At 43.4% G+C, this 15,131-nt stretch overlaps 1 protein-coding gene across 1 annotated transcript in view; it reads right to left on the bottom strand.

Annotated features, from left to right (window-relative positions):
- PEX5L (peroxisomal biogenesis factor 5 like) overlaps positions 1 to 15,131 on the bottom strand; it is a 697,369-nt gene that overhangs the window by 25,369 nt on the left and 656,869 nt on the right. Inside the window, exon 9 of the mRNA XM_086944935.1 lies at positions 11,850 to 11,920. Coding sequence (XP_086801061.1) covers positions 11,850 to 11,920 — 71 coding nt within the window. The remainder of the gene's footprint in view (positions 1 to 11,849; positions 11,921 to 15,131) is intronic.

Raw genomic sequence — 15,131 nt, 5'->3', positions numbered from 1 at the left:
AAGAAAAAAACAAAAAGGGCATGCAAATTTATTTATTTATTAGCCATGTCCTTCATCTCCATGCTCAATTATCTTCATCTTGGACGTCAGTCCTGAGCAATATGGGCACATTTTGAGTTTGGTGTCTTCAACTTTGGCAGTGGGGGGAAGTTTACACATATATCACCAGTGCAGGGGATAGCATACTCCGACAATGTACCAACATTTGGACTAATCGACTTGTACAAAAATTGGGCCTGATTCACAAAGGACCTCCGTACTTGTGGCGGAGACCCAAAGTCGTGGGAGAGTCTCCACACTCGAAGCGGAATCGCCGCAATGAGAATTCTCATTGCAGAGATTTCGCCCTCAGTGCGCAGACTTCCCCTTGACCGTGGGGCCTCCGCCGTCGTGAATTAGGCCCTGACTGTTTAATTTGTCACTATACTTGAATCCGCCCTGGGAAGCAAATGTCAGTACAAAAATCTCACCAGTCTCAGAGAAATCCCTGTAATGTGGAAATACTGGTGCAAGATTGCACCAGCACCCATGCAGATCATGTAACCTGGAAACATCTGCATCAAATGATTAATATCTTACTATGATATTGAAGCAAATATCATCTACTAGGTCCCACATCTCTGGTACGCTGCACTGCCGCTGCCTCTGCTCTGTCCTCTTCAGGTCTGCTACAGCACCGGAAGCACTCAGGCTTCCGGGCTCTCCCAGCCAATCACAATGCTGCAGAGACAGCTTCCTGGTTGGTCTGAGCATCCTATTTTGCTGCTCAGGCAGTGCCTGGGGAGGCTGGGTAAATTCTCAGCGGGCTGTGCAACACAGCCCATTGGAGAACATGCCGAGTGCGCATGACGGTTTGGCTGGCCCCAGAGGGCCGGCCACACTGTCATGTGTACTTAGAGGAGTGCAAACCACTCCTCACTCTGCTTGGCATCACGGAGACCAGCCCCGCCCCCACCCCCACCGGCTCCGAGTGCTGCATAGAAAAATAAAATGATAATAACGTCCTGTTATTATCATTTTATTTTTATTTTGTGCACTGCTTAAATAGTAGTGGGGCTACGCTCCTCCGCCTGAGTGGAGGAGCCGCCACTGATTTATTAGTGTTTGTATACTCATTGTTATTACCATAGTAAGTTCATCAGCAGATGTTTACGCGAATTCATGTAAAAGGCATTTAACAGGCTGGAGCAGCTTTTTCACAGCGCCCACCTCTGCTCGAGGGAGCGCGCACATGAAGTCAAGGTGTGCTGAAAGACTTTGTTGACTCAGTGAGGAGCTGTTACTAAGTTTTGGAGGATCTTTCTTCCCTTAAAGCACGACAAGACATGGCTATTAATCCAAATTAATTAAATTATGAATTTAAAAATGAAACAGATGGCATTAGTTGCTTCTGATTAGGTAAATGCTTCACGGGTGTTCTAGGAACGCTACAGAATTAATCAGATTTTGGGTTTAGACTGGAAGTGACGGCTTGCATGTTAATATTTTGAGCTATATTTATTGAGTAGGAGGGTTAGTCAAGGTTTCATGAAATAGGTGAAAACATTAGGGACTTGATTCACAAAGGTAAATGTACACGTTTGTGTAGGTTTATTCTTTTTCTGTATTTACAAACCTGCAATTTAATAGTAAGTTTACGACTGCGGAGACTCAGCAGTGGGGGCAGAGAACTCCACATATAAAAAATATATAAATGATAGGAAAGTGACATCACAAATGGGAAACCATGAACATGATGTCACTGATAAATGGTGGGCTGATTCCCAATCATATTTTCCCAGTGCCAACCCCTCTCTCAGCCCCAACTACTCACCCTGAGGGTCATCCCATTCGCTATTATCCCCAGGCCACTCACCCGCAGACCTCCCCATTATTCCCACCACCTACGAAGCTCTGTTCTTCTGCCCTGCACCAATCGGCGCACTCGTCATTCCCTAACTCCCTCTGTAAACCCTCTGCTGTATCTCATCTTCCAGTGTTTCCCTTCCAGCCAATTGCATTGTAGTGCCTCTACTACATACAGCGCTACATTTGACCAATCAGATTTTAGCAATGCCTGACCTTACCGTGAGGCGAGGTAAGGCTGTGCCCTTACAGTGGCACTTTACAGTGCCACCATACTACGACAAAAAGATATTTGGAGCGCTACAGCAGGCACATTTCCATTTTGCCCCGAGCAGGGTAGGAATGGACTGTACTCCTATCTAGGAGTGATTGAAGGGCTGGTTTGACAGTTAAAGATGTGGACTGGGTTTTGGCTGTTTGGGGCCTGTTTTATGGTCTGCTGGGCTTGTTTCCCTGTTGATTTTTCTGATAATACCACAGAGGGATGTATGATGTTACAACGCAGGCTATTACAACGCCTGCCTTTACAACGCGGTTTTAACATCGCATACCTTTACAACGCATAGCGCTTAGAGGTGCTGGATAGTGAAAAGTTTAATTTTCTATTCTAACTCCAGTCCCCGTGGACACTAGGGAAGGTGTTGGATAGAAAATTAAACTTATTCCCTATCCTAGAGCGCCCCCCAGCGCAATGCGTTGTAATGGTTTGCGTTGTAATGACTGCGTTGTAATGGTAGTGCGTTGTAAAGGCTGTTTACCACCACAGAGATTGCCCCCTGCAACCACAAAAGCATGCATCTTGCAAAACACCTACACTGCATGTTTTTAAAAGTTAAAAACTGTCCCAATTTGCAGAATATGGGCCACTTTTTAGCTACATGATTCGCTCAATTTATTTTGGTTCCCGGGCCTATTTTTTGCAAACCCTCGCCATGCTCCCGCAGGTCTGCCTCAGTTTCACTGGACCCACATTAACATTTTAGCTCCGGGGATTGCCATTTTGGAATATGAAATATTCCAATTATTCTCACGGGCCTGGTCATTTTCTGTGGGCCTGAAAAATGCTTAGCTTTGTCATTTTGAAATATTCAGTTCACCTAAATGCCTTCTGTAAAAAAGGACCATTTTATTAGCTCATGCAAAGAAGGTTGTTAAGAATTTGATGAATTTAATCATACATTCAATAGTTTTTTTCAGAATTAAAAAAAATAAAGGCATAAAAAGCATAGTCTTCCTGCCTTTGCAGTCTCTTGTTAAACATTTGGCTGGCTGGACATGCAAAGTAGCATCTGGATGCAAGCTGACACCCTGAGAAAGCTCTCTCTGCTATAAATATTGCATTAAGTGCAATGCACTTCCATTTTGATGCCATGTAATGTTTCAATATTGACATACTCTGTCTCTAAACATTTGCTGTGGTGCAGTCAAGAAAGATTTTTGTCGAGGATTTTTATCTGTGGAAAAATGCCAGGGACACACTTTGATGTAATTTAGATACAGAGGGATTGAAACAGTTGCTTCAGATGCACCTCTTTATGTGTTGTGCTGCCTGACGTGCAAATAGCATAAGCTTGGCTCCTTAATATTTTATTTCCATTTGCAGTTGTCCATGGCAAACATGTACTGTTGCAAAGTGGCCAAATAAAAAATTGTTGGCTTTCACCTTCTCAAGTCAAAAAAAAGAAGAGCGAGCAGACGAACATGCATAAATACTTAAAATCTCGAGGGCAACCAGGAAGTAAACCCCCCCTGCCATAGCTGATAACAGCTTCCCGTATATCTTAGAATAGAAGCTCCTTCTGGCTCATCCGTTACCGCCATTGCTTCACTCCAGCTAAGACTTTTGTTTTTATCAACCCTCACGAATTTCATATTAATTGACAACTCTTATGTGCATTTTTATTTATTTATTTATTTTATTTATTTAATCCGATTTTATATAGCGCGAACATTACCCGAAGGTGTCAGAGCGCTATACAAAAGAACCAGTTGCGATACATAAGGACTTAGGGTTACATGAGTTACATAAAAGATACAAACAGAAAAAATTGCAAATGTACAAGTTGTAAAGTCACACAAGGAAGAGATACAAACAGAGAAAATTGCAAATGTACAAGTTGTAAAGTCACTCAAGGAAGAGATATAAACAGAGAAAATTGCAAATGTACAAGCTGTAAAGTCACTCAAGGAAGAGATACAAATGGAAAAACTCTAAGAATCACATAGGAATGGTAGCGAGTGCAGAATCAGTCCCTCCATGTAGGCAAAAATGTCACTTCCAAAATAATGGTAAATTATTTTTTACGAATGATACACAACTATAAGCTTGTCCACCTAAGCACAGAGTTAATGTAACGTAATGTAAAAGGCATTTGTAAAGTGCACTGTTACTCCGAGGAGAGTCCTGGCGCTCTACACCTCCAGTGAGATGTGGCTGAGAGAAGTAACATTAATCTTGCATAAAAAGCCATGTTTTCAATTTCTTCCGGAACGCATTCAATCAATCATGATGTTGTACAATTGACTTTACGTCCTGAAGATGGTCTGATGGACAATTGTGCCACAACAGAATGAAACGTCGACTTTCTCATCTATTTCCCCAACATTTGTTTTATTTTAGTGGCTGTGTTCTGTGTTTTCAGATCCATTACTTTCTTGTTTACTTTTATATGGAGTAGATGTTTACATTCATGATTTGCTAATGGATTTGCACATCCTCTATCATGGTGTTTTGTTATATCTGAATGTACCCTTTCATATTTTATCCATATTAAAAAAAAATTATTTAAAAAAAAAAAAAAAGATATTCCCATGCTTATGAAATGTCTTTTTTTCTCATTGAAACCAATTGGGGTTGAACAAAAAAAGTAACTACTTGTATATCACATTAGAGTAAGAATTATCAATCAAAATCCTGTGTAGGCACCTCTTTACTAATTATTAGAAATGGGGTGGTGCAAGCCTCCTCCTGACGAGAGCCCCAGCAGTTTTTTGTTTTTGTTTTACAAATGGCCACTATAACCCACAAGGGTATTTTGGTGCTGAGCAGGTGTGCGTGCCTAGAACTGCCTACGGTAGGTTGGTTAATTGAAAAGCCAGGTTTTCAGATTCTTGCAGAATCCAAGGAGGGCGAGGAGGCTCTGATGTAGAGTGGGACACCGATCCACGCTTTAGAGCGATGTAAGAGAAACACACCTCCTCCTGAACTGGTTCCGTTCATGCGTGATATTAGACCTGTCAGCCTTAGGGTGTTCTTCCCCCAAACCTTTTACCTTATTCCTCCTGTTTTTGCTGAATTTATTTTTGGTGGGCTTAGCTAATCATTAATAAAGTGCTCTTTCCTTTAAACATGATGAAACTGGCTTACATCCGATTGGCACTTTTAATTTACTTATATATCCCTAGTAAAATAGTACAACGTGCACCCAGGGCCTGTAAATTAAATGCAACTGGTGGAAATGCAAACGCGCATGGTGATGGTGATGGCGATGGTGCGCCGGAGGCGTGCCAGAGGAAAGCCCGTCCATGCCCCGGAGGCGCACAGTGCAGGAAGTGCTGCCCGTCTGGGAACTGACCAACGACGGATAACATATGGTAGAGAACGACTTCTGGGCTGGGTAAGATTGAGGCCCCCGTGAGAGCTGATGGAAAGACTCTTAGGGGAGGGCTGATTAATTGCAGCCCAGTCACAAAGCATGCTACAGAGGTCTCGGATTTGATTGAGGATACGAGACTCGATGTACTATTTCTAACAGAAACATGGCTGAATGTAGAGTCCACTGCTGTACTGGGATTTGTCTGCCCTAGTGGCTATAAAATTCTGCATAAGTCTAGGGCCACGGGCAGGGGGGGAGTGGGAGTAATCTTCAGAGAGGAGCTGGACTTTAGACTCCTGCAGATTAATGAAGTGGAGGGTATTGAAGTGATGGGGTTCTCACTATACTATGTAAGCGGGAACCTACTTACTGGATTGCTTTGCTACAGGCCCCCGGGGGGCGCAACAGACTACCAGAACTTTTTTGATATTATTACCAATCTCACGTTGGCCCACTCTAGAATGGTTATTCTTGGAGATTTCAACCTCTGGGAAGATGGGAAGGCTAATGGCCATCTGCGAGATTTAAGACACACCTATACAAATTTGGATCTTACCCAGATGGTGGAAAGTTTGACTCTCAAAGGGGGGCATGTACTCGATTTGCTATTCTCTAATCAGGCCACAACAAGGGTACTACATATAATGCAGCAGAGCTGGTCAGATCACTATTTAGTCATGTTCAGTATCAGGATGGTGCACTCGAGGGACAGTGAAGACAAGCAAAGGACCTATAGGATAGGTAGGGAATGGGCAAAACTGGGTCAGACTAGAACCCCAGTATTTGTTCCAGAGACCACGTACTTTGATCCTACGCTAACTGTAGATGAGAATTACATAGTTTATACTAATCATATATCTGCTATCTTAGACCAGGAAATCCCCATGAAGAGGATAAAAAAATAGGAGGAAGGCCACAGCGCCTTGGTTCAATGAGGAGCTGAAACAGTTTCGCCTGCTCCGCAAGAAGGCGGAGAGGACATGGAGAAAGGGGTATGGGGAGAAAGAAAAAATGGAACTAAGACAGAGAAAGTTGCACTATAAAGAAAGCATCTTTAAGGCCAAGGCAGATTTTTATGCCAGTTCAATTGCTCATGCATCAAACGGGACAAAGGCGCTCTTTGAAATTACTAAGGCACTGTCTGCCCCTAAATGTATGGACAACAAAGTGGCAGCATCTCAAAAACTCTGCAATGAAATATTCACACATTTTCAGGATAAGATCGCTAAGATTGTGGATGGCCTTACTGTTAACACCAAGGCTGAACAACTTAATCCTGGACTGCTGGGAGAGGAAGAACAACAACAACTGGCATCTATGAGTAACTTCCAAACCCTTACTAAAGGCGCATTTGACAGTCTGGTGGAGAGTGTCTCCTCGGGCTCCCCAAATGATCCCTTTCCCTCCAGAATTTGGAAGTCATCTGGCCGATACACTCTTCCTTGGTTAAGGCAGATATGTAATCAGTCCCTGGAGGAAGGAATTGTCCCAGAGGAATGGGAATTGGCGGTGGTGACTCCATTGATTAAAAAGCCTTCCCTGGATCCGTCAGTACCGGCTAATTTTAGGCCTATTTCCCTCCTACCCTACCCAGTGAAAATCTTAGAAAAAGCAGTCAGTAGGGAACTGTCGTGCTTTTTGGAGGCAAACTCCTTGCTTGACAAGGATCAGTTTGGCTTCCGCCCTGGCCATGGGGCGGAGAGGCCCTGGTCACAATGTTGGATAACCTACGGATGCGTGCCAACAATGGGAATGCGACTGTGTTAGTGCTTCTCGATATGTCGGCCGCATTCGACACAGTGAACGATCTCATCCTACTGAGGAGACTACAGAAGCTAGGAGTGAAGGGGCGGGCACTGCAATGGTTACACTCTTACCTAGCAGGACGGCACCAGGTTGTAACACTAGCTCCTTTCACTGCCAATAAATCACCAGTCATCCATGCGGTGCCGCAGGGCTCCGCGATCAGTCCCATCCTATTTAATATTTATCTGCAGCCCCTGATCCCCATCATAAAGTCTGCCAGAGTCTGCTTAGTCAACTATGCGGACGACACACAACTGGCATTCTCTCTGGAGGGTGATAACGCAGTATCTCTGGACTTGTTCCAGGAATGCATGCGGAAGACAGCCGATTGGCTTAGAAGGAATTCCCTTCAATTCAACGCTGGAAAGACCGAGGTGCTGTACTGTTCCACTGGTAGGTTACCGAGACAATTCCCTTCCGAATTCAGGCTTACTCCAGAGGAGGAACCATTGACCCCGGCTAGTAAGGTACGTAATCTGGGGGTGCTGATTGACAATGATCTCCAGATGGAATCACAGGCAAATAAGACCGACAGTGTCTGTTTTGCTCTAATACGCATGCTGCGTAAAATACTCCCCTTGTTACCTAAAGAGGCGCGTCCACTGGTCGTAAGTAGTATAGTAGGCAGCAGGCTGGATTACTGTAACTCCTTGTATTTGGGGGCCCCAGTATACATTTTACAGGGTCTCCAAAGAATCCAGTCTGCAGCTGCTAAACCAGCCCTTAGCTGGCTACGCTGCTCCTCGACTACATTGGCTCTGAGAGAACTGCACTGGTTGCCTGTGATGGAACGTATTCGTTTCACATCCCTATGCTTGGTCTTTAAAGCAATACATGAACTAGGCCCTGTTCCTATGCAGGAAAGGTTCTCTTGATATCAACCTACAAGGCAGCTCCGCTCCTCCAGTGCCGGGCTATTCACAGTGCCTAGATTCAAACAGTTCAGGATAGGAGGAAGGGCATTTAGTGTGGCCAGCGCCCGACTGTGGAATGGACTTCCAGAGAGTCTTAGACAGATCAGCGCCTTGTTAGAGTTTCGCAGGAACCTGAAGACCTGACTTTTTCCTAAGGCTTAGTCTGAGTCCTCTCTCCTGCTCTGCCAGTTGTGACCTAATCCATTGTGGTTCGGTTTTCAGTCTGAAGTGCCAGGATACCCGTACGCGCTATATAAGTTTAAAATCAATCAATCAATCAATCAATCAAACTGAAACACTATTTATGCCACTCACTTAAGTAGCATTTTAAACATGGCTGAGGCCTGTGTGTGCAGTATCAAACTATCATTTCGAAATGACAAGATAAACTCTTGCCAGGCTCAAACCTTCTTTTTTAATACATAAAGTCACCCCAAGGGTAGGCCTTACACAACCCAGAGGATGGGGTGCAGTTTATTTAAAAAGGGGGACATGTACTTTAAGTCTTACATATGCTGGAATTGAAAAATTCCCAAATTTGCTTTTCACTAATGTGAGGCCTACCTCTCCCGTAGGATAACATTGGGTTCCCTTTTTACATTTAATAAGTGGTAACTTTCAGTTGGCAGCAAATAGTGATGTCGAGTTTGGTGTCTCCAGAATTGTAATTTAAAACCCTCTTTAATGGTAAAGTCACATTTTAGGTAACAATTCTAAAAATGCCTATTTTTAGAAAGTTGCAGTTTTCTTTCATTTGGTGCTTGCAACCTGTATCCTGGGTCACATGCTTAGGTACAGCTGGCAGTTGGTCTTTGTGTATTGCTCCTAGACAGTGAAACAAAGGGGAATTGGTGTGACAGGATGAGCCATCCCTGACTTGATAGGTACAGAGCTGCCCCATACCATGCTTGCACATCACAAAGCCTCTGCCCCAGTACACTCACAAAGGGTTTGGACTAGTCATTTGTGACCCCAGACAAGCTGGGACAGGGCAGGGAGGCAGAAAATTCCAAGCACTTCTGGGGGTGCAGGCCTTTAGACACTACCACTACGTCAAAGTGGGCACCAGGAATAAATATAGGACACTCAGACCCAACTCTTCCCTTCAACCTGTGGAAGACTCAGAAGGACATCTGGATTACTCTGCAAGACGGACTGCTACTCTGCTGCCCTGCTCCCTGATTGAGAAGGACTTGACCTGCATCTTGAAAGCAGAACCACCAGAATAACTCCAAGGGCTATTTGGTGGTCTCAAGATCAGAGCCTCAGGGACAGTAAAGGCTTCAACCACCCAGCAGCTGGACTCTGCCTGCTGTGAGTCTTGCCCCCAAGTGGGGCTACCCCAGTACGGGACCCCTGGAATTGGTGCTGAAGGTGCTCTGCCAGCCCAGCTGTGGTTCTAACAGCAGAGTCACAGCACAATCATCTCTTTGGAACCACCGCTACATGAACCATCTCAACACAGAATGTCGCATCACAGCCCCGCAGCTCCTCCGAAGTCTGCAGAGTGACGCATCTCAACGCAGGACCTACCATCACAGCTTAGCAGCCCATTACAACTGCCACTGTGTCACGCATCTCGATGCAGGACCTCACATCACAGCCCTGCAGTCCATCGTAACCGCCATTGTTCAATCGATCCTCTGTGCTGGATATTGCAATGCTCTGCAACATTGATTCAAAGTACTTTTGTTCAGAGGGTCTGACTTGGTCATATAATAAGTGGGGATTGGCTCCATATGAATTATGACCTACCTTTGGGACTTGTGTGGCCCACAGGTAGGTTAATGGATATGTTTGGGCATGTTGGCAGAGTTTGAAGTAGTGGGTTCTCTTTCTGTATTGATTCGCTTGCTAGCAGACCCATCTGTCACTGAGAGCAGCAGAGGGTGCTTAACTGGGCAGGCACCAGAATGCACAGTCCACTTCTGTAACTGAAATGAGCTGTAGGAGGAGGCCTGGACAATTGGCCACATTCATGATTGGTTGCTATTAGAGGGAGAGGGTGCATGAGGTGATGTGGGCATGTGCTGTAGTGTGTGGCTGGCTCATCTCATTGGGAGAGGCTATGGGAAAGGTTGGGCCAGCACTGGAGTGTGTGGCCAACTCCTGTTACTAGAAGTTAGTGTGAGAGTTGGGTGGTGCAGGCCCACATATGGTGCCCAGATGCTGTAATTGGGAGAGGCAGCATGTCTGCGCACTCCTGTCACCGAGAGAAGCTGCAGAAGGTGGTCTTTGCCCACTTTGGAGTGAGAGAGAATATCACACATGGTTCCCGTCTCCCAAAACTGGGTTTCTTGAAATGGCATGTGAGAGCCTTTAACCCAGCAGAAGCAGATTTGCAACCACAGTAATGGCAATAGTGATGCTTGATGTACATTACAAGGTGTGTAGTAATGCAATTTTCCTATTACAAGTGAGCTCTCAAGTCTAAGTGCACCTTTATCATGAAAATATTTCCCATCCAATTAAAGGGAAATTAACAAACCCATTATAGACCTATTCTTTGCTCTGCAACAGATGATCAACAGGGTGGTTTCCTGCTTTTACCCCATTCCTCTCTATAGATTTGTAACAATACTAGCTCAATTAAGTGTGGTGGAGGTAATGATAGTGGGAGGAAAACTAGATCTAAGTTCTTTGTTATCGGTATCCCTTTTTTCTGCATTCTGAAAACCTCTCCCACTGTATGCATGGGAAGAAGAGAACATTGACAAAATACATTCCAGACAAGATGAGGATGGCTCGATATCCGTAAGTGATGCTTTGCGTGGTATAATGGTGGTTCTGGCTGATGGATAACTTGCACCATGCACTCCGTGCTCTGCAGTCCTAGCCCCATCTCCCCAGAAACAGCTGAATAAGATGTAGAATAATCATCTTACCTAGGCATTGATACTCTGCCTACTGGTGCCTGTAGTAATGATACCCAAGCTGCACAGACCTTGTTTGATGTCATCCCTGCGCCTCGCCATGTTCACCTTACTACGCCTCTTCCAAAGCAAAATGTACTGTCCCCGGGCTATGGTTTATGGAGGAAGCTCATATTTTGATGCATTAAAGCTCATCATTAAAGGTTTGGAGGACTTGTTTAGCCCCACATTTGTGCAGAATAAAATTAATTCTCAAAGACATTTCCAGGGGTTCACAGATCAAAAGGAGTATCTTTAGTGCTCCCTAAATCTCTTTGAATTTACAGTAGCCAGACAGATTTTTCTAAAAGCAGAGGATCGGAAGAGTACACTGGCTCGGAACTGAATTATTTCTCTCTTAGCCTCTTAAGTGCTGCGTTGGGGCGTTGGCCGACGGCAGCACTACCTCCCCAGTGCTGCGCACGACCATTGGACATCCATTCAGCACTAGTTCCAATGGACAGCGCAGCACTGGGGAGGGATATTTGCGCCGCATCTAAGGTGTTAAAATGCATGTTTGGTTTTTAGAAGTGGCTGAGGTCTCTATAAGAGTATCGCAGAGGACTCCCTTCAGTTGTAATTGATTTGGGTTGTCTTACAAGTGGTTTATTACTGTTCCAAGCAACAACATCCACATGTTTCCATTGAATTTTAACATGGCAACTGAGTTTGCATAGATAAGAAGATAAAAGCCAATGCTACCCAGTGGGAACCACATCTCTATCAAGTACCTCAATGACAAACAATAACAGACTTAGTACAGGAGCATCAATTACCTCTGGAGGGAGACAATGGCTGCCTGCTCGTTTTCATTCTCTGCTTGTGTGGTACCAAGATACAGCCAGGCCTGAATAATGATGACAATAATAACAAAAGACATACAGATGTATTATACTGGTTTTGTTTTCAATGTGTGTTTATTTGGACATTTTAATACTATTTAAAAACAACATTATGAAATTCTATTCTAGGCACTTCCTTCCAAGAATGTTGTAAGGATCATTCAGAGTTATCTAGCTGGGTAATACTAACAAAGGACTCTCTAAACTAAGAAAATAGACCAGATTATTTCCGAGAGACTGCTCGGATTATTTCCAAGAGACGGGTCCCTAGAAAAGCTTCTTAAAAGCCAGACCTCTGGACTTGTTGGTGAAAAAGATTTATTTTGGGATAACATTAAATAAGGTTCTTCCAGGATGCCCTAAGAATAATTTAGAGACTGATATATTAGTGTGTGGGTATACGCAAGTCAAAGTTACTTTTATGTGTGCATTACCATCTACATGTCAATGGTTACTTTATGGTACAATAACACACAAACAAATTCTTCTTCGTGGACCTTCTGATAGTGAGAAAGCAAGCTAGGCTTGGTGGTGGTTGGCCCTGATACACACTATGCTATTACCTATTGGGTACTTGATATGCCTCCAAGAAACCAGGTAGCCATTATCTCAGTAGGACGCCGCTAGCAGTATCACTACCGATGATAAAGACAGTCATATTGTCTTTTCACCTCACGACGAGACTACATTTCCAGAACCAGCAGCTCCTTGTGGTGATTGTAGCTTATGACGGTTGGCCTCATTGGGTTCGCCCCACCCCCATACCCTTCATGCCTGAGTGAAGCCTGAACCCTTTCTGCTATGAAGAATATCGAAGGTTCCAGAAGCACTTGTATGGCAATGTAATTTTTAAACCCTTAAGATGTACAAAAGTGCTAGCTTGGTTGTCCCTCCGTCCTCAGGTCACCTTACAATTTAAGTTTCTATAATTATGGATAATTATAGCCCCAATCCACAATGTGTATCATGGGCAATAAGCCCTTAATCCATTTAAGCCGCTTGTAGTAGATGTTTGTAGAGAATTTAAAGTCCTTTATTAAATCAGACATCTTTGTGTTTTAATGTTGGATCATAACAATTTCTTCGTAATTTAACAATTCACAGTTTTACCCATCTGTCCTTCATCTGGGGAAATTTCGTATGAAGTATATAATGTAATTTAAGAGCAATCATATTTGCATTACAGACTTGATATGAAATTACTAGGAGTAGGTGGAACTCGTAGATGTTGATTCTGTGGAATTCTGTGCAGTTACCTAAAAACTCGGCACCACGCGGTTCGCCAGAGGGCGGTTCTTCTTTCTGCCGCTGAAGTAGATTTTCTACCTGAGCAGCAGTTTTCTCAATGCAAGCGGTAGCGACTTGCTGTGACTGCCCGTGTTGAGAAATCTGGCCGGAAGGCAGTCTAATGTTCAAAATGTTATCGCTTGTACTCGACAAGTTAACGTTGGTGAGCCACGTGCAAGAAAAAACTCCACCACCCGGCAGTTGGCAGAGTTTTTCCAGAACTCCGTGCTCCAGCAGAGCTCGGAGTGTGCAAAACTCCAAAAATTCCACTGGAGGAGCAGAGTTTACTGCCCACCCCATGAGATTTCCCCTGATGTAGGACTGATTGTCCAAAATGCATTGGGAATTAAGAATTGTTACATTCAAAAGAAATTATTATGATACAACAATGAAACACAAAGATGTACAGAACTATGGATTTGCATGGAGATCCAATTGATTTAATATAGAGCAATACATTCTCCGAAAATTTCCAGTACAAACATCAATAATTGATTACTTATTGCCGATCATTCTTAGTGCGGCATGAGATTATATTAATCCTTAATTATAGCATCTTCATTCAACCTTTTCTGCTAGGATGAACTAGGAATACTTTTCAGAATGTGCTGACACAGGATGGTGATATTGATTGATATTGTTGTGGATTTAGTGATATCATACTGCTGAAAGTGTCATTCCATAATCCTGACCGGTTTACTAGCTTTGCCAGCAGTACCACCAAGGTGGTAGTGCCAATATCAGTCTGTAAATAGGCATTCCTTTTTATAAAAAGAAAGGAACCTGTTTCTAAGAGAACTGTCAAAACAATTATACAAACTTTCACTTCAAATACAAATGTTTACAAGATAATGGATTTCAGCAGAGTACTGAAGGCCAGGTGATCTAAAACATATACATTTACATTTGTTTTTAAAGGAAATAGCTGAATGTTGACAAACAAGGAGGTGGTAAGATGCTTCAAAAAGAATACACGGGAAGACGATAAAACACAAGGTTTCGGCATATGGGAATAGAGGAACGCCAAGTGGTACCTCTCCAGGAAGATGGGAATTCTTCTCTGCCAAGTTCTCTTCATAGTTAAGTGTAGCACTCTGTTTTGAGAGTAGTTGCTGCAGTTATTGTAGTTTTTACTCTCCAGTAATTTGTGAAATTCTCTGGGGTATTACTGCTAGATTTCCCAAGCATTTTCCCTTTGTCTTTCAAAACACTATTATCCACTGCCTGACCCAGCATGACAAATTAACGTAAAATATGTTCCAGATTCCCGTGTGCTACAAAATCAAAAATGGTATATCTGAGCCTCACTGAGATTTATTTCCTTATCAATTCAAACCCCTCAAAACAGAATTTATCCTGAGATTCTTCTGAATTTGAACCCCTTAAAAGAAATCATCTTACCTCTTCTTTTCACACCTGCTTTCCCAGTGTACTGATAAAGGTACCTTCAGATGTGCAACGCCACTTTTTCCTCAAAAAAAGGGAAGTGTCATGAGTTCACTTGGCAAAGACATGGAAAGAGGAGTGGTGACTCCTGCTTTGCCAGGAATGTCTGAACTTTAAAATGCTTTGCCAGGAATGTCTGAACTTTGAAATGCTTTGCCAGGAATGTCTGAACTTTGAACTCCTTTGCCAGGGATGTCTTATTTTTTAAATGCTTTGCCAGGAATGTCTGAACTTTGAACTGCTTTGCCAGGAACGTCTGAACTGTGAAATGCCTTGCCAGGAATGTCTGAACTTTGAAACGCTTTGCCAGGAATGTCTGAAATTTGAAATGCTTTGCGAGGAATGTCTGAACTTTGAAATGCTTTGCTAGGAATGCCTGAACTTTGAAATGCCTTGCCAAGAATGTCTGAACTTTAAAATGCTTTGCTAGGAATGTCTGAATGTCGAAATGCCTTGCTAGGAATGCCTGAACTTTGAAATGCC

This window comes from Lissotriton vulgaris, chromosome 11, assembly GCF_964263255.1.
Source record: "Lissotriton vulgaris chromosome 11, aLisVul1.2, whole genome shotgun sequence".
NCBI classification, from domain to species: domain Eukaryota; kingdom Metazoa; phylum Chordata; class Amphibia; order Caudata; family Salamandridae; genus Lissotriton; species Lissotriton vulgaris.
This window is presented reverse-complemented; position numbering and strand designations above follow the sequence as displayed.